This window comes from Falco peregrinus, chromosome 14, assembly GCF_023634155.1.
Source record: "Falco peregrinus isolate bFalPer1 chromosome 14, bFalPer1.pri, whole genome shotgun sequence".
NCBI classification, from domain to species: Eukaryota; Metazoa; Chordata; class Aves; order Falconiformes; family Falconidae; genus Falco; species Falco peregrinus.
In genome coordinates, this window is record NC_073734.1 from 7,839,237 (window position 1) to 7,860,209 (window position 20,973).

General features: G+C 43.3%; 1 protein-coding gene across 2 annotated transcripts in view; it reads right to left on the bottom strand.

The window, feature by feature from the left end:
* Positions 1–20,973, bottom strand: part of CMIP (c-Maf inducing protein) — a 139,073-nt gene that overhangs the window by 38,870 nt on the left and 79,230 nt on the right. The window contains exons 3-4 of one of the 2 annotated variants that reach the window (XM_055819207.1): positions 18,033–18,048; positions 15,780–15,830 (exon numbers count right to left, since the gene is read on the bottom strand). In XM_055819207.1, the coding sequence (XP_055675182.1) occupies positions 15,780–15,830; positions 18,033–18,048 (67 nt within the window). The remainder of the gene's footprint in view (positions 1–15,779; positions 15,831–18,032; positions 18,049–20,973) is intronic. The other variant, XM_027782938.2, reaches the window with a different exon arrangement.

Consider the following 20,973-nt stretch of genomic DNA (forward strand, 5'->3'; position numbering starts at 1 on the left):
AAAATCTTTGTACTTCTGAGCTCCTTGAAGCAGAGAGGGTCCACCAGCGCTTTTAAGTTACCTGCAGTACTTCTACCAACATCACAGGTTTCTTGGACTCTTCAGGAAACTTGAATCACAGAGTTTAATTTCTCTTATTTGTTCAGTGCCTTTTTTTAGGGTCTCTTTGTTAGACCCACTCCAGCACTAAATAAAATTGAAACTTCAAAGCCAACCAGCCAGCTTTGTAACTCGAAGCAACTCCTTTCTGACTAATTGAGCACACTGAACAAAGCTAGCTTGGCAGATACATTTTCCACACTGGAACGTACTCCTTGGTCCTGTACTATGAAGAGATCAAACTCAAAGCAGAAATCAAAGGTAGGGAAAAAGTAGGGGTAAGGGGGAGGGCAAGAGCTAGACCACTGGGTCATTGCAGCCCTGTCTGCTCTGGGCTGCCCCTTACTTGGGTGATTTAAAACGTGATGTCGGAGAGCAGCTCCTTCAGCCGCTGAAGGAAACCCTCTTGCTCAACAGGACGCTGCTCAGACAACCCTACCACAAATATCTTCCTTCCGCTGTCAAATCCACTCTTGCCTGGGGGGAGGGAGGAACAAGGGACATTTCCTTTCCCTTTTAGAGATGTCCATTAAAAATTAAAAATTCTGATGATGCTGACGTACATAAGAGAAAAGACAGCAGGGGCTGTACTCCCTGCCGTGCAAGGGAGACCTACAAAGGCTGCTGCTCAGACCAGGCAGGCAGTGACTCAAAGGGAGCATCAGGGGACAGCTACCTTTGCAGGCATGCCGAGCCCACTGCAAGCAGAAAATCCAGACTTTATCAGTCACTGCTTCACGTTTCCAGCGCAAAGAATTGAGACGCACTGATATACCGAGCTGTAATCTACAAGTGACATTACAGAAGTCTTGAATGTTGTTAGGAAAGCAGCAGAAAATAAATAAATAAATAGAGAAGCCATTCCCAAGAGGGTTGAACTCTGCTGTCCTGAACCTTTGCCCATGGTTACACTGCTGTTTTTCTCAGCAGAATGCTTTTCACTGTTGAGCGCCTTGCTGAAAGCCTCAATTAAAGCTTGAAACCTATCAGTCGGTTACAGAAGCAATTTGCTGTGTATCAGCAAGCACTCAGCCAACACCGAGCCATCTGCTCTATTCTACCTGTGCTGACTCGGGAGCAAGGAGAAACAATCACTCACGAGCTTAGAGGCAAAGCTGCCTGGTAAAGACCCATATCAGAGAACAGGCATGTCAACACGGGCGAGGAGTTCGTTCCCCCTGGATGTAGGTGTAAAAGATGCCTTCAGTTGCTGAAAATACTCACATAGTATTCATCGTTAACAGCACGCACAAGAAAAATACTGGGGTGGGAATCCAGTTTCACTGGGATTTCACTAAAAGCAGCAGCTCCTGCGACAATTTATGTGAGTGGATATAACACATGCCAGCTTGGAATTTGACCCTCCGAGTTACTGACCAGCCAGAATCGCACGGCTAGAGTCAGTGCAAAATCTTGCTACGCTGACTTTAAAAGCAAACCCACTGAACTTCATAAGTACCCAGAAGCAGCAGCATGGGAAATAAGTGTCACTGACAGGGCAACCTTCATTCCAAATCACTCAATTAAGTTTTGCAGAAACCCAAAGATTCAAGTCTCAACCCTCTTTTAGAGGAAGAGGAATTGAAGTCCACATATGAAAAATTACTTTTTCCAGTGTTATTAAGCAAGAAAATGTGACAAAAATCTGTAAGCAGTGGGTTTTGCCATCAGTGCTCAAAAACTCCTGAACACTGCTGTGAACAGAAAGTTCAGGAGACACTACAAAACTTTCAGTTTTTTAAAGTAATGTCTTCATATGTTTTTCTGTCCCATGATGGCCTTATCCTGTAGCCCTTGCTCACATACCACTTCCTGGGACGAGAATGATAATACTGATGTAGCTGACATCTAAGAAAAATGGACTGTGATGCACAAAACTGAACAGCATGGAACAACTGCCTTTTTCAGCCCTAGGAAGACCTTTCATGTTAGGAACACCTTAAAGCAGCTCGTGCACCTGATCCAAAAAAGGCAAGATGAAGTTAGCCTTCTTGATGAATGAATTTCATCTCTGCTTTGCTACTGGTGGCCAGGAAACATTCTGTACTCTTGGGAACCTCTCTTTCCATCAGCAAATACTATCTTCATTACAATAAAAACATTAATTGCCCACGCTAATTCAGCATAGCCTGTTAAAATTCTAGCACTCTGCTCTTCAGCCCTTTACCGTGCAACAGCATGCAACTAATCACTTCTTTAGTGGAGAAGCTAGAGCTACTGCAGGAACGTACACTGACTTGGAGGGTTGCATGTGCCAGCAATTGTTTATTTCTTGCTGAGCAACAAGGGCAGTTCCAGCAAAAGGGAAAAGGTCAACCTCCCGCACAGAGGTCCTCCCCAGCTCATTGCAGGGATGGCCGAGCCAAGCTAGTGTTACAGTTTAATGTTGACGGCACTAATGTGAAACGGAGGTGCCTCTTGCTAGATGCAAACGTACAGAGGAAAAAAACCCACAAAGAGCAGACAGTGGAACGGTTTTCTCTGCTGCAACAGAACATTTTGTGAAAACGCTGTGTAACAAGAAGAGTCGCTCGCAATGTTCAACGCACACGCCTGGCTTGTCCTACAAAGCCCAGGAGCTGTACCAGGTATTCTTGAGCACCACCTGCTGGCATTTTGGCTGTTAACTTGTCACCTTCAAAAAAACGAAGATGGCATGGCATTCCCAGAACTCAGCTAGATCCACATTCTGCTTTAAACACTAGCAGGCATCACTTACTTAACAGTATCCTGAAAAATAAGTAATAACTTGTTGCTGACAGAAGTTTCCCTGATAGTCAGAGACGGGTTTAAATCACCAGCTGGACCAACTGAAAGCCTTCTGAACTACGTTCCTACCTGCAATGCTTACTGATACGAAGAAAAATCAGCAACTTACTTGAAAAGATGAAGTCTATAAAAAGTCCCATTCCAGACAAAGGGCTGGGGCCAGGATGAGATTATAGAAACTTTTCGAAACCGGGGACTTCACACTGCTCATGCTGCAGTAACCAAACTCTTGAGGACCTTCTGAAGGTTTTGCACAGGAAGACTAATGTGTTGCTCTCTAAAACAGCTGCAAAACAGCAGCAGCAAACCTTTGTACTCTGAAAACTCCATGTTTCAGGTCAAGGCATTTTCTGCATTTCTCATTTTCCCAGTGCTAAATACTGAAGTGCATCAACTTCTCTGCTTTGGTTGCTTCTCTGAACGCAATTGCCTCGCTCGAGGCTCACTTGCCCACAAGCTCCTTGCCACATGCCAGCGAGCTGGAGAGAAACATTATAAGCTAGACGTTTCCAGATTCTCACTCAGTTAAGGTCTAAATAACGCTTCATTTTTTTGCCAATTCTTATTTAAAAGATCCTGACAAAATCGCCATTATTTATTGCACTGAGATTGGCACCCATGAATCTATGCCTTGAGTAAATATATTTACTCAAGTGACAATCTCTGCCCTAGGCAGCTCAGTCTTGATGATTAAAGGCAAGAAGGACAAACAGTAAGAAAATCGAGGTGACTTCCTTGAAGTCAGAATCAGAGCAGAAGGGAGGTTCTCCTGATTCACAGGCCTCCATGCTAACTGCTGTATCAAGGCACCCCTAAGCAAAAGCACTGCTGATGCGCCGGGGTCGTAGCAAGATGAATGCCAATACCCTGGCTGCTGTGCTTCCCCATCACAATACCTTCCCCCCCCTCTTCTGCAGTCTACTTTTGTTCACCTATTTTTTCCCCACCAGTGCCTAACCACCTTGCTCCAGACCTCAGCTAACCCAGGCAAGAACCCCGTAACGCTCAGATCGGTGCTGTTTCAAAGCCGAGAGAGTTCAATGAGTTCAGCAAGTGGTGACGTGGGTTCAGCTGTTACTAATGCACAAGCTGGAACAACCGCACAGATACTTCCCACGGGCACAGAGTTTGTCCTTTGCTCAGATACCGCTGGGGCAGTACCACTGCAAAGTGAAAGAATGCTGAAATAAACACAATTTTAACAGGATGAAACATGGAGAAACGCATTTCTGCTTGGACCAAGAGAAGTGCAAAGTGGAAGTGGGACCAGGGGGCTCACAGAACAGCCTCTTCTGTCACCTCCCAGCACGACACTGGGCAGCTGTGACATTAATGTGCTGAAGAACTTCCTCCCGAAGCGTATTATATATCTACAGAGATATAAATATATATATATATATCTCCACCTCCTTTGCACACAGCTGTCACCTGACTGACCATCCTTCTCGGCTTCTACTTTCCCGATGTGCTCAAGACTACTGCAAAGAAATCTTTCAGCAACAAGGGGGGATGAAAGGATGGGAAGGGAAGGATATTCTATCCAGGGGAAAAAAGAAAACTAAAAACACTAGGCAAGCAGATCTTAAAACGTATGGGCCCCACTGAAGACAAACCTGCATGCAAATACAGTGTGTGTGCACCTGCAAAAACTGAAAGCAACTCAAAAATTGTGGCTTCCTTCTAGCCCCCTAGGTGGAGGGAAGAGGTCTTTGGTAGATCTTCCCACTACCAAGCAGAGAAACTGGGCTTTGTTTTCGCTTGTGTCTTGTCTTTCTCTCAAACCCCTGCCTACAGCCCTGTGGTCACTACGATGCAGGAGCACAGCGGGCTGATCCAACCCCAGCTCCACCTTAGCTGCGCATTCGAGATGCCGTTTCCCCAGCTGGAAAACCCAAAAGACCAACTGTGGCTCCAGCTGCACTTTGCATGGGCTAATGCGGTTACTATCATAATCAGACCTGTCCACAGGGGAGACATTTTTTGGCATGGCTGACACTGATGCATTCCCCGAAACCCTCCATCCCTGCTTCCATTTCCTTTTGGCAAACACTCCCATTCTTCAGGCCCCAGTTCCAGCACCAGCTTTACACTTCAGGTTGGCAAAACGTCAGCTTTCATCCTGCACACAGCAACTGCTGTTCCGTATTTTTCGTACCGGAGCCAAGCTGGGGTTTGTTTTTAATGTTGCTTTGACTATGCGGAATTTCACTATGACTGCTGATACGTTTCTAGCAGAAGCGCAAGCCACTCCCTACTAGCAAAAAGCACTGGTGGTTAAAATTACACTGTCCATGGGCATTTGGGTGTTTTGGTTTGGGTTTTGTTAAGCAAAAGCCACATAACAACTTGTCCTCCTGATCTTAGGCAGATGGAAAAACTTCAACAACTTCAATACGGTTGAACACCACAGTTGTCCCCCATGCACCAGAAAGGTCTGCCCTGACTGCAGGCGGGGGGGTTTACAAACCCTCCTGAGCTGCCTTCAACTCTCATGCAGAATGAGTGAGGTTGCTGGACACACACAATTAGGGCAGGAGCCGAACACGCTGCTTGATCTGCAGCACTGTAACAGCCTCTGGCTCATCATCAGAGGAAACGTTTCAAACATGTTTAGGCACAGCTACCTCCTCCTCTTGCAGGACTTCACCGCTGCCTGCTGCAGCATTTTTGGCCCTTTTCTCTAGAGCAGCAAATGCTCAACACGGGCACCGTCTGGACGTCAGGATCTCGGTGTTCTGGCACAACCCACGGTTTCCAGAGGGGTGCGAGTCTGACATGCTCCTGTATTTGAGATTATGCAGTATGAGCTGGAGTCAGCAAAATCATGTTCCCTTTAATAAAAAAAAAAAAAAAAAAAAAAAAAAGAGCAGACTACTAGATGAAAAACAGGAATATGTGTACCATATATACTCCACTTTCCAAAACACTCAGCGAACTAACTGCATTGCAGTGCCAGGGGGTGGGGTGGGGGGTGGGAGTATTAAATAAATAAACTATAGCAGGCACTATGACTGTGGATTTTAGCATGCATCAAACAGAAAGCAGAAGACACAAAGCACTGTGACATTAACTGCCACCTAGGTGCAGTCCTTGCTGTGTGCTCCTCTCTGCAGAGATCCACCATTACCGACTGCATTACAGAATGCCTCTGACACCAAGCTGAGCTGATCCAGGTTCCTAATACCTTTACACTCACACTTCGTATTCCACACATGATGGCTGTGCCTGTGGAGCCCAGTCCTTGACATCCACCAGCTCTCAGCCTGCAGTGGGAATAAATGACTTTGCCACTGCGGAGAAGAGATAGTGCGTAGGAAAAAAAGAACACACACAATCTTATCGTCACTGCACTTTGACCAGGTCTGCCAACGAAAAAGCTGTGCACAAGGCCACCATGAAGAATAGCCAGGCAGCATACCTGCTGTGCAAACTGCCCCCCACTCTGGCCCTACACCCTTCGGATCCCACTCAGGCACGAGACGGCTGGTCATCACCACAAAAACAGGACACTGCCTCAACTGCAAGGCTGCAAAACACAAGCCAGTAATTCCAGGCATGTAAGAACTCTGATCGGAAGAACTTGCCACCTGAGAAACCACCTCAAATTGGGATTAAGCAGCTACTAACACTACACATTGCAGTTACTGCTAACAAAAAAATAATCTCTGAAAGATAATCCACCCCCCTTCTATTTTGCGGGAAATGCCAATAAGCTTAGGTAGCACCGAGGAGCACACAAAGCAATTATTTCTTCCCAGATATACAAACCGGATTAAAAGCCACGTCATCCCTTTTCCTTATTACTCTCCACTGCTAGCAGTGGGCACCCTCGGCTTTTCCTGCCCTCCTCCCCTCTCACTAGTCAGCAAAACCTTCCAAATGGACGTTTACCCACCTGTTTCACTTTCTCCTCCTTGGAAAATGTATTATTTTGCTGAGTTTCTAGCACTTCAATGCCATGAATAGCTTTGAAATTGGCTTCTCTCTCTTGTGCACCTGCATCATCAATGTCGTCAGCAAGAGAGATGTGCACGGCTCATGTTTGTGTCAGAAAGCTGCTGCAGAGCCTTAGGGAGAGCACAGATATTGATGTGATGCTTGCCAGCATCTTAACAGGGACTTCAGAAAAGCAGGGTGTTTCTGTCTTCAGATCACTGGGCTTTGGAGCTCTGAATTCTCCAGTGTCTCACTGGGAGATACCACATCTCAGAGCAGCAATGTATCTGACACAGTCCCATCGCGCTTCCATGTATCTCATTGCACCACATCAGCACAAACCCCCAAACCTCCTGCAACACTTTAGCCTACCAAAATGTCACCGAATCTCCGCAATGTGCTTGTTTTCTTTCTCCTTTGTACAAATGCTGCATGATGTGCAAGACAATCAAGTCTCGCAGCATTCAGTTTTCTGATCCCAAGGCTAGCTTCCTCGCAGAGAGTCAGAGATCACTGGGGTGCTACCAAAATCACTGCCCGCCTCACCTTCAGAGAGGGGCCGATCAAAATAAGTCACTCGCAACAACCCTGTTGTCCATTGCCCTTGATGGATCTTGCCTCGGGTCACACAGCCTAATCTTGTATTCCTATTTTAAATACTACAGTAAAGAATACCAGAGGCCAGGCTATGGTAAATAGCTGTGATGCAATGGCTTCTGAATGAAGACAGGGGAATCGAAGGGCATACTTTTACCAGCATTGCTTTCTGATACTTTTTTTCTGATTTTTAAACAATCACTATTCGGGGGGGGGGGGCAGAACAACCAACAAGGAGGTGTGTCAGACAAGATGAACATGTGACTTACAGCAAGAGCTAGGGCGATGATACCGGCTGCAATGCTTGCAACACACTGTTTCAGGTTTTTTCATGGATATTAGCAGCAGTTTTATAAACCTCTAATACATCATGTATACAATCATCCACTCCACATGCTAATTATACTGGAAGAAATAAATGTAAGGGCAAAACTATGCAAGAAAGGAAAGAGACATTTAAAACAACCCCTAGATCCCCTTTGCTGCTTTAGGCTCACGTAGGCCTTCCGACACCAAGAGTCCTCGTAACATTCGTAACGTAGAACTGGGCCCCACAACAGCAGCTTAACAAGGGACTCAACATGTGTCAGTTCCCAGTTAGGTTTTCACACCCAATGCATCATGCAAGGAGGATAATTACACTCCTGGGAAAAATGACCAGTCTTGTCCTGTCTTCATAAAAGATCTCCTAAAAGCAGATTCTTCAGTAGCTAGGAACCTGAAGAAGAAACTAATTTTGGTGCAGCTCTATATTATGACAGCTATAGACAAGAAGTTGTAATTTGGTGAAACTAGTGGTCACCATGACCTGGAAGTTCTGAATTGCAAAGAATTAGTCATAAGATCAGCCCTGGAATAATGCAGAGGAGCAATTCACCAGTATGAAACCCAAGGATCACTCTTGGCCAGCAGTTCAGCACTCCTGAGAGGCAATATACTCCAGCAATCATATTTACTCCTCTTCAGAGCCGAGACCTAAGTACACAATAACAAGCTGACCTGTTTATTCAGCTGTTTTTGACACCCCTCTATCTTCAGACCTAATATTAGTTTGAATAGGATAGCATCCAAGTCTAGAGGGGAACATTTAGAGCTGGTCTTGACTTAGCTAAAGCAAGACAGAAAATAACTATCTAGTTTCTACTCAAATTTCATCACTAGGCCATTAATTGGCTCAAGTTCTGTCTCCTTAAAAAAGCCAGTTTTGGCAATGCAGGAGGCATCTGTGGGTATATAAACCATGCGTGCATATGGCTGGATGAGGGCAAAGTAGCTCAGAGCAGCAGCTCGGATCCAGGCTGGCATCTCAGCATGTTGCCGAGAGCCTCTTTTGGTTGGACAAAGTGCTGTGCTGACACGGATATGCAGCTCCCAGATTTAAAGTGATTCATGTTAAGCCAACGCAGAGCACAGACGGTGATCAGCTGCTGCTGCAGACGTACCTTATGGGAGGAACCTGTTCCAACGTCCCCCAGGAGTGAGGTATTTTCCTAATGCAAAGGCAATGAATGCTTAAAAAAACCCCTAACCACTCTACCTCTTCCCGTTCTTAAAATATCACCAGTGTTTCATAAAAAAAATAAAAGAAAAAACTTTCTGTCAACATCTTGTCTGCTTTTCATCTATCAATTTCCACTTCCCAAAGTGAGATTAATGCCCTTCTGCTGCAAGAGCACAGCTACCTAGCTACTACTAGCAAACTGAGATCCCAGGAACAGAAAACAAGCCCAAGATTTTTCAAGTGACTTCTGATAACACATGGCCTAAGACTGTCAAACTCCCACAGGAAAATTAAGCAAGCCGGTGGGCTTCATGTATTCATGAAAATGTCTTAAGCCAAAGGAGGGGGAAAAAAAAAAAAAAAAAAAAAAGACATCACTGCCCTGCCCATGCCCCCCCCCCCCCCCCCCAAAAAAAAAGTAGTATGGGAGAATACTTAACTATAAATATAAACATTATGGAAATAAAAAGCTGTAAGTATGACAAGATTTCCATGACATTGCTCCTGAATTTGCAATGAGATTTTTTGACTATAGACCAGGCAGTATTTACCAATCACTGCACGAAGAGCAAGGGGATGTCACTGGAGAGCCCCATGCAGGCAGACACAGCTGCATTTCATGTTACATTTCAAACACAAAAGAACAAATCTTGGAAGTAAACATCACCTAACCATGAGAGAGGGCATCAGGAACTGAAAAATGCCAAGACACTCTTTTAATCCCACTATATGCACCAGAAAGCTCTACCTGGTACCAGCAGCCTCTCTTCTTGGCGACACAGGTCCATCAACCACTTGGACCCTGCACCTGTCCCTTAAAAAGTGAGTATAAAGCCCTGTCTGAAACTCCATCAGGATGCTCAGAGTCCTGGAGGGGAAAGGCTCTGGCTGTCTTAAAAATCTGCTCACGGTCTCTCACAAATGGTACCTGGGTATTCCACAGGAAAACCACCATACAAAAACATGCAGGCTGCCTTTTGTCTGTCAAAGCAAAAAAACTTGCTCCTCCAAAACTCCTCTGTCCTCAAAGCCCACAATGATTTCAAAGCCCTGAGGCTTTGAAAGTCCAAACTTAGTTCCACAGCTTAGGTTCCCATCAATATATTACTGACTCGTATACAGACGCAAAAGGAAAAAGAAAAAATACAAAGAAAAAAGCCATCTTTGGGCTAAAAATTGTATGATAACTATTTTTTGTTTCACCTCAAAATAACAGAAAATGCAATTTCTGTGTTCTGTGAAAATACCTCAGGTTTTCAGCAAAAGAAAGCAAAGAATCAGCCAAGACAATCACAGTTGTGTACGCTGTGTAACCACCAAAGAGAAGGTCTGAAGTCCAGAACTACCACTCTAAAGAACTGCTGAGCTCTTCAAATAATATTTTCACTATGCAGTACAGCACAGGGCTATTGAATTATCACATGGTATCAAAGCTTCCTCCCTCAGATCATAAATTAGATGATTAAACACAAATGACAGACATGGGCCCTTTTAACCATAACCAATGTGATTTTTTTTCCTGATCTCATAGTTTTAAGGCATGATTTACTGAGATTTAAGGCTATAAATTCCTTTAATGTCATCATTTAAATTCTATATAAACCCCACTCCTGTATCAGCACTATTTTTAATCATTACCATGGTGACAAAACCGTAAAGGTGCTTTACACAAGGTAGGCTTTACCACACTTTCAAGAACAGTTTCCCTCAACTAAAAATTTTGCAGTTGTAGCAAAGCACAGAAAACTCCCTCTGAACTTTCACCATTAGATACAAAGTCTGTTACTCACCCACAGCTATTATACAAAAAATATTCAGTACTAATGGACAAGGAATTCATAACCTGGACACAGTAAAGACCAGAGAGCGTATTTCAGGTTATTCAGGTCAAATATGACTTTATATGACGGTCAGTCCCTTTGCAATTAATAGGCCTGCTTGCACATCGAAGTATCTATTTCCTGAAGACAAAGATACGACGATCCCTATGAGAACCAGGGAATTATTAATCCAAAATTGAAGTTTTTGAATGAAGGCCAGCACTGCTTGTTTTAGCACTCAATGCAAAATATTTGCAAATCCCAAATGACAGCATTGTTTCAGTTTCCCGATCCACGGGAATCAAAACATGGAGTCCATGTAGAAAACGAATTTTAAACCAAAGGTAACGTGATTGTTGACTGCAATCAGAGGTGTGTACGCGTGCCGGGCTGCACGAGCACAAGCGCAGGCAGCATCCTGAGGGAGCTGACTGCTCCCGCTGCTCAGCACTTGTGAGAGCACACCTGAATGCTGTGCCTGGCTCGGGGCTTCACAGCTTGGTCATACAGGCTCTCAGCAACCTCATACGACTTCAAAGTATACCCTGCACTGAGTCAGGCAAAGGGCAGCGTGGGTGGGGAGAGGACCAGGTGATGTTCAAAGGTCCCTTCCAACCTAAACAATTCTACAATTAACACATTTGCACTGTCCATGCTAACAGATGGGTAAAACTCCTAACCAAGCAGCACTACTCATTAAGGGAGAGTTGAGGACTCGTTAATAGCATCAGTAGAAAAGACAAGGTATAGGCAAGCTTTTCTAAAAGATCCAGGTCAGGGGTGCACAAAGCTCAGCTCAAGTCATGCTTCGTGCTGTACTGCAGACCTGGGTCTGTTCTTTCCATATTGTGTCAATTCAGGACATTCCCCCAAAGGCCGTCAACTGACATGTTTCATTGCCGCATCATTCAGTTAACTAGAAAACACAAACAACCCACATATCCCACAATGAGGGCAGCGTTCAGAGTTTACTATCAAGTGTGCTAAAAAATTGCAACATGCCCTGTGTAACCTTTAGGTGCATTCCCCCCCCAATACATGCAAATCCATACCTGTACTCTGTTATCACAAGACAAGACCTAAAGACCCCCGGAGAAGATCTCACTGACATGTTTTTTAATTCAAGTGCAACACGCTACTAAATTACTCAAGTGGGTCTTTTAATGACTAATAATTTAAGCACATGGTGTAGCAGGGCTCGACAATTTCTACAGAGGATGGCACCTCTGTATGCTTGGCACTACACAAATACACAGAAAGTCCTTAGCCCAAAGATGGCAAGATATCACCAAGCAACAAAGCAAATGGATGCTGTCTGGGAAAAGGCCAAGGGCACACATTTGTTTATTTGTGTGTGCCCCCAAATTACAAGTCGTAGTACCCCTCAAAGCCAAGCTTAGCTGTATTCACCCCCTACAGAAGTGGCTGGTTACCACTGTATGTGGCCTAGACCCAGAAAGGGCAATGAACTGCATGCGTTAGTCTCTTTTGTGTATTCACAAAAAGTGTTGTTATCTTTATTGATACACTGTTATGACTTACCAGCTTCCAAATACCAAAGATTACATATCATGGTTTCAATCCAACCTCCTTGGTTTTAAAGGAACATTCCTTACACAATGGATTAATGATTTGTTTATGTTTGAGGATCTGGACAGCTGTTAACATGTTCTGTTTATTCTCTGGACAAATATCATTTGGCTTGGCTATAACCTGAAGGAAATCAGGATTTCTAAAAATAGGCTGAGGTGGCCAATAATCCTTTAGGAGCTGTGATACACACTGATATCCAGATCAAATAAGGAATTATGAGTAACTCCTAGTGGGAGGGTTTGAAACGGAAAACCCAAAGAGAAAATGACTACATAAGGAACAGTCTGTCCCTACATCCATGCTCTCTTCAATGAGCACAGTATTCAAGGAGAAAGTCACATCTAAAAAGCTGTGTAAGCATCTTGACAGCTAGCTAGTTGGATGACACATAAAACCTCTTGGAGCTGGATCTAAAACATGGATAATTATGTGTTTGCTTTTCTTTTATTTCTGTTTATCTGTAGCATCTCTTTTATTATTCTCTGGGCTGCAGAAAGAAATTATTCCTGATTTTTATTTCAGTGTTTGTCTCTAGAACAAAATTATTTCCAGGGTGCTGGCTGGCAAAATGAATTCCCACAGCGTGTTAATCCTTAAAACTGCACCACATAAAAGCTCTCCCACAGACCTTAGCACCTTCATACAAGACCAAAGGATAACCGGTATGTGCCTGAACCTAAAGAGCTTCCCCAAATATTTAACCACACAGGTACACCCTGGACCTAGCCATTCTCCAGGTAGCTCAGACAACATGGTCAGCAGCATCTGACCGACCCTCAAGGCTGGAAGCACAGGGAAAGGAGCCAGAAGCACACTGACAGAATATGAACCTGCTCCCAACGACTGCAGTTTAAGTGGGGGGCAATTTCCACTGCTGGTAACTCCCAGGATATCTGTTTGCCATCTGTAAAATGGGTTCCTCCAGCCTTGTTTGGGCGGGACGGGGAAGTGACAGTCTCCTGCTCCACCTACATCTACTGCCTAGCACAGCGGAGCTCTGGGTTCAGCCAGGCCCCCTAAATGCTTCCACTGCACAACTACAAACAACAGTAAGCTCATCTCTGTCGAATGTTTTCCCCCAAATAACTGCTTCAGCTATCTGCACCAGTTTGCATCTGCGTTCTACATGCCCACAGAAATGTTTTGACCTATTATTTGTAAGACCACTGGACAAATATATCATTCGTCAGCACAACCACCCAATTATAATACAGCTGCGGCGATCTCTCTGCCAGCTGGTGCTTTGTGTAAATGACCCATTCCAGAAGAACAGGCTTCCTGGTTTTTTGTGGGTTCCCTCACTACCTGCTTAATCATCAAACCATAACAATTATGGAGTGAGATGAACCTTGGCACCTGGCTCTTAAAGTCATAGGCTATGGTGCCAGTAAAGTGATAAACTTTGCAAAGGTAGACCACATAACTGCACCCTTCCACTCTCCTCCTAGATACACCACTTGTCTTGCCTCTTAGTTCTGTTGTGATCTCATTTAAACCTGGTAAATATCAACCAAAGTACAGAGCAGAAAATTACCAGGTGCTCTTCTTCTGAACTATTAAGCAACAAACCCCATCAAAACTATATCCATTTTAGCAAAGAGGAATTTGTTGGTGTAAAGTACCTGGGCGGTGACTAAACCCTGTCGCTGTTCTTATGGGAAAAGGCTACTTGCTATTCTTGGTAAAGGGAAGGCCTTTCAAATCAAGATAAATGTTTCACTTGTTTTTCAGACATGAACTTAATGGGGGTGGGGAGGGAAGCAAAAATAAGTTCTACTTTGCAACAAGTTAAATTACTCAGAGTTTCCCAAAATGAGAGGCTTGGTCAGAGGCATTGGAAAGTTTAAGAAATACTCCTTTAAAAACAACTCCCACAGAGCAAAGCTCCCTCTCCATGACTGAAAGGCATGTGAGCAAGCCAGGTCATTCTGTCTCGGCTTCCCCTCGCCCCACCTCCATAATTTAATTGATGGGGTAGCCGGTGGTGGGGCCAGGCTGCATCTTTACCATTCCTTACTTTTTTTTTTTTTTTTTTTTTTTTCCCCTCAGAGTTGCACCTCCAACCCTGATTTTCCCCTTACTACAGCAGTGAAGGAGGCACATGCCACCGGCACATCAATACCACAGCCATCCTGGTTGGGGGAGAGGGAGAAAAAGAAATTCCATCATCATTTCTGTCCACGCTTTCTCTCGTCTTCCCTGCCTGCCTAAGTAGGAGGAAAAATAACAGCCATATGGAGATACTGTCTCTGCATGCTTTAAGCTCTTTGTTATCCTCAGGAGCTGCAAAGAAAGCAAGACTGGCTAGGCATTCCGTTAATGATACTGTCAAGAGGCCAAAATGAAGTGCCACACCACAGCCTGGCCTTCTGCGATCAGTACCACTGTCCCACGCTCATTTGGGCAATCAGGGTAACAGGCTGGAGAATATGCCAGTGGTCTGGAAAAAGAGATCTCGACACTTGGCTCTTACTGATAAGAACCTGGATCCACTCAGAATAGGATTCTGCCAGACGCTGACGGCGATACAAAGCACACCGATACTGTAGTTTTGCCACACAACTATTTTGCAACTATCAAACACACCTACAACAAAACCAGTTTGGTGGGAGGGACTTTCTTATATTTTCACATGCGGTTGCTGTCAGCGGGCTGAAATCTTGATGAACTACACAGCCGATCTGGCTGGCTTCACTGAAACCCTGCCGAAGACAAGTCCGGAGCTGAAAAGCTACTGCTTGTCTTCCCCACCGGAAGACGAGAGAGGACAACCATATTCAGCATCTGGCCAAAACTTGTTTCCAGCTGCATCAAAGATCCATACAGATTCCATCCAAAGGTCAGCAGCTACAGTTTTCGATGAGGAATGTGCTGCTTTTGAGAGACAGTGTTGTCACTGTGATCCGCTTCCCCGACTCAGGGCAATCAGCCCATTGTTCCCGCTGAAAATGGGACAGGGCTCGAGACCTCTGAAATAGAAACTGCCTTTAAATCCAAATCTTCCTAAAGCATAAACACAGACTGATGCATAACCAATTGATGCTATTTACAATAACCAACTCTAAAAGACATCCTTTCTCCCTAGTTTCTCAGGAGAAGGAAAAAACAAACAAAACCACCAAATATCCCAAGTGTCCAGAGCATATGATTAGGCTGTATTGATTCTGTAACGTATCACACTTCACTGTACAAAATCAAAACCATCCAATCTCTATACTGTTTAAATGTGAATTGACTGGCTATCTACTTTCTAAAGCCAATCACATGATGATAAATCTGGGCTATGTAACAAGTTAATTTGTCCACTTCATTCACAGTAGGGACAAGTTGAAACCACATACTTCTGATTCAGGGCTCCTATAAGAAAAACTTTATCCATTCAGGACTCTTAGAACGAAGGGATACGGAATGCTAAAAAGTATTCTTAGGGGCAGACAAGGAAGACAGTGAAGTGCAGAACTTACCTTCCACTGCAAAGAATGGAACCACTGATCCCTCAGGTAACTGTTTGCAGCCTGCAATAAACAAAAGTTATAAACAGAATCATTAGTTTCTAGCAGCGTTTCAGATCAGCCAGCCAAAACAAAGCAAATCACCCATGTGTGCCCTAAAACCAATAAGGCTGCACTCACCACATTCTTCTGAACTTTATGATCCTGGCTGACTTCACCCGCAGCCTCACCAGAGTGAAGGGGACTCTTTGCTCAAAGCTACCACTTTACATTATAACCTGTTTATTTTCACAGAAAGCAGTGACATGAAGACCTTGCTGCAAATGTAAAATACCAAACTAAAACCTTACAAAACATTAACCTCCTATGAAACGGAGTCCAACCCAAAGACAAAAAAATCCTCCCTGATTTCAATCAGGTTTTGGTCAGATCTTGTATGTCTGTAGGACATTTGCCTTTGCTATTAATCATCGGACGCAGAGCAGAGTAAGAAGATGGGTTGACATTTTACTAGAAGGGGTGGGTTTTTTCCATCCTCTAGTTTCCCTTCTTGTCCTGTTCCTCAGCTGGCCCCAAAGCAATTCAAATTATGTCTTAGCTCTTTCAGCGATATTAAAACAGAGTGAAAAGCATAACACACACAGACGTGCAGACACATGCACAGACTGTTTGCAGCAACAGCATAAATGTTGTAATAATGACTCCCAGCGATCACCCGTTTTTGTCCGTATTGAGCACAGCTGCCAGAAATGCTCAGTGTGAAGCCAGGTTCTTAGCCAACGAAGGAATAGTTCAACACTCCCAAAGGTCAAAAGGCTCCGTATCAAAAAATATAAAAGCATCTACAGTGACGTAAATATGCATGCCTTAACAAGGTGACATAAGTTTGAAATATTTGAGTGGGTAGAGATGCCCTTTGGCTTTTTCAGCTCTAACTTATCGCCGCCAATCGCTGGGCAATTTTTACTTACGACTCAAAATGTTTTATGCAATCAGTGAAAATTACAGGATAGCCTATAAAGCCATGCCAGAAGAAAAAAAACCAAACCGTGAGGTTCTTCACCACCTAAAAAACACTTACTTCTTGCACATTAAAGCATCATTCAACAAATTTCACTCCATAACAGCTTTTCAGGTAAGTATTCAAAATCCACATCACAGAATTAATTTCATTGCCGGACAGTGGTTCAGTTGACTGATAAGGGCAAGAATACCAGAAGTAAAAATGTTTCATGTCAAGGTCATATACTGATGTCTCAGTGACATATATTTGGACTGATTTCTCTGAATTAAATGCAGTAATGCTCTTTTATATATATGTATTACATATTATTTTATACATTAACGACAATCAATTGCTCCTCCAGTAGATCTCTAGGCAATAACGCCGAATAGATCTATCATAAATAACGTTGGCTGACCACAGAGTTTATCAAAAACAAACTTTCCATTTCATGAAGAATGCTGACCTATCAGAATGTGAATTTGCTAGAAATGGAACCAAAAAGCATAACTTTTTTTTTTTTTACTTCTTTTTTAATTATTATTTGTATGCAATGAAAAATCCTAAAAATGTTTAGAGTGCAGATCTTCAGGGTATTTTGGTTTGTCAATATTTAATGATTTTCTTTCTGTTATTTACACAGTGGTTTATGCATATATGTGCATTCCAACATATGAAAAGATAGACCTTTTACCTATATATGTTACAGAACTGAATTTCAATTCAATATACTTTATACTATATATAGTATATATAATAAAAAGGTCAAAAAGAGTTTGCCACAAAAAGCCTGAAAAACATTTTGAACATAAATAAAAAGACATGAAGTAAATATGTTTAGATATTTCTTATCTTTGCCCAGACAAAATGCTGCAAAAACCCACCAATTACTCTGAAAGATTCAATTTCAAATGGAACCTTTTTTTTTTAAGGAGAAAACTGTTTCATGGAGGGGAACAAAACCCCTTCATTTGAAATGCTAGCATCAAAGCCCCTTAAAGAATAAGCAAAACTGAAAGTTTTTGTAGGCTGGAGCATGTATACTAAGCAATACCACCATTCATATTGCAAGTTACACATCCATTACTTCTTAAAAAAAAAAAAAAAAAAAAAAAAAGCAGACTGAGTATATAGGAGCTATGCTAACTAAGATACTGTTGTTCAAATTGATAAAATCCAAAATATTCGAGGGAGATGAAGTACTTCTCTCATACAAGCAAAATGTCAACCTGATTTAGTGCCTGGTCTGACCGCTACGTGACTTGAACAAAAACTGCACTGAAGTCTAAAGTAAGAGCAAATGCTAAAGCCCTAAATGGGAACTGCTGAGAATCGTTAATTATTCTCCTGCTTTTGGGATGTCAGGAGCTGCAGCCTGTAAGACCACCACAAATAATTAGAAAATACTATGTGTAGATAGATTGTGCAACCAACTGGAGCCTCACATAAACCGGATGACAGAAACTATTAATGAGGACAACAGCATCAGGCAGAGGTAGAGATACTGCAAATAGTGGAGAAGAAAAGGAACAAATAATGTTAATGCTATAAAAGGCAAAACCAAAACCAGAAGAGGAAAGACTTTTCAACTTGACAGTAGCAATATACAAAAAGCATTTAAAGTAAAATTAGCAAAGTGACCAGGTTCCAAGTACGGGACCAAGACTGTCTAAACATAGCGTTAGCTACTGTAGAGGAGAAGTGGTAAGAAAACTTGCATCTGGGTCTAGGTTAGGAGTTTGAACCACTCAAAAACTACAAACACTCAGAGCTGGGGCTGTCATTCAAGACTGCTCCCAAGGAAAATGAAGACAAAGACCACAATGTGAACACAGAAGTGGAAAACCCAACCTTTAGGGAATCCTCACGCTTCTATTAATGATCAGGACGTGACGCTAAGAGGAACTTGGAAAGTCAATGGTCATTTCACCGGCGGTCTTTCCACAGTGTTCCACACAGTTAGTCTGAATGCATTTAACCCAACCACTGTTATCTGGATGGAGCTGTCTGACACCAGCGTTCCCCACTTCTCCCTGGCAGCAGAGACTAATCCTTCCAGTGCACTCTTCCTGCCTCATTCCAGTAAGCTGCAAAACCGCAGCGATGTGCAGGAAATGCTGGATCTTTTGCAGAGGACAACAAAGAGCTTGCGCTTGCACAGCATCCCTTGTTCCTCCCTTGTCTTCTTCAGGCTTACACTGAGAAAGGGACTACAGGGAATATTTCTTCCTTATCAAAAGAAATGTGAGCTTCACAGCACTCCAGGATGACAGAAGAGCCATCAGGCTCTTGTTGGTGCTCATCCAGACAGCTGTCCAACCGATGGCCACTTGTGCACACACTGACTTACTCAAGCATACAGATTATTGTGCATAAAATTTCTGAAGTTTGGAGCAACAAGCACCAAAGTGTAAGCAGTGGAGGAAACTACAATTGATTTACAGGGGCCGCACACACACATTTACAGTTTTATCTGATGTGCATTCCTGGAGCCCAGCACTTCTGCACTGAAGTCATCACTTCCCGGGAACTGACAGCTACAGTTTTTCACTCTAGCTGAGGGCATAACCTACTATATTTATTCAGCTCTAGGGTACAATAAAGAGGAGAAAATGAGACACAAAAGACTTCAAAAGCAGGTTTTCCTTCGGCATGCTGACCACACAGGGTAAGTTTTTCTTACTCAGCCTTGCCCACACAGTGGGTCCAGTTTACACTGTTAATCTTACAGCTACCTTTCCAATTTTTAAAAAAAAGATCAAACCTGGAAACATTTTGCCTGCCATTGTTACAAGTAGCCACTGAGACAGGAACGAAGTACAATGGAGATTTTATAACCTATCTACGTTAAACAACAGTTCGGGCCACCTGCGTGGTTGGTGTGCTTAGAGGCTCCAATTGTGCTAAGAACTTTGTTCTCAAATGCAATGGCTTTAGCAGGACTGTGGGTGGCACACAGTCCGACCGACTGGAGCTTTTTGCACAATCAAGATCTTCCGCTGTTTTTGCACAACCACAATGTAGTAGAAAAGTACTTTAGAAAACAGGACAATGTGGCAGTAAGACTCTTAGAAGGCGTAAGAAGACCGAAACTTCAAGCTTATTTATTATTATTCCAATGAGGAGGAAGAACATCTACTTTTAGAATGCCTGCTGTAGGTAGGACTTTATTTTAAAGACAAGTTGATCCTGGAACTATGTTTTGAAGGATTTTATATGCTAATTTTGGGGGTGTAAATGTTCAGTCAGAGTGGAAAAGACACCTAGGATCAGCTGCAGTACCACCCTTACTCGTAGGATTAATTTCATCAGCTTCAAAAAGACTGCTCACAGGAGGAAAACTGCATGAGAGATTAAATGCCTGCTTATGCAGCACTTTGGTCAACATGAGTAAATTTACATCTCTGCTCAGAAAAACAAGTATTTTTCTCACAACCAAACTACTTCATTTCTTAGTCAATGAGTAGAAATACACTTTTTCATTAAAAGGTAGTGAACTTTTTAAAAGCAGATTTTCCTTTTGCTTGCAAAAATAGGAAACTGAACACTTGTTTCATGCCAGCATTAACAGCCCCTACAGTAATTTCCACCCAGGTGAGGAGGAGACAAAATCGGAACCTTGGTGCTGCTGAGAAACAGAACACCTGAAACTGCACGAAACAGACCACTCTAGAAATGATGGCAAGACCTTTACCTAACGTCAACATTCACAGCACCACTGATACGGGCTACGTATGGCTACGGCAACAAGCATCAGCAGAAAATTTGTGATTTCCAGCACATCACACAGGCCAGGCTACTAAGTTCCTTTATGAGTAAGTTAACCCTTTTTACTGGCATGTGTGTTACTCGGAAGAATACAAGAACAGGCCTATCCACATAGCAAAAGCTCCCCAATTTTTCCTTACCACAGCATCCTTCACACATACTCTGCTAAGGGATTTTGCCAGCTGAAAAGATGTGGCAGTAAGTGGGAACTAACCACCCAGATTCTGTTTTTAACTCTTCCTGGTTTCATTCAGTGTTTCTCTTTCTCTCCCTCGCTTGCTTTCTGGTCAGCAGGATGGGGATTTGTTACGCTTTCCTCCAGCTGAGGCACATTCATTACTGGGACTCACAACATATAGCAGGCTTTTCCGCACCAGTTCATTACCAGCCACAGAAGAGCAGAGCGGAGCGGCCGCAGGAAGGCGAACCCCCATG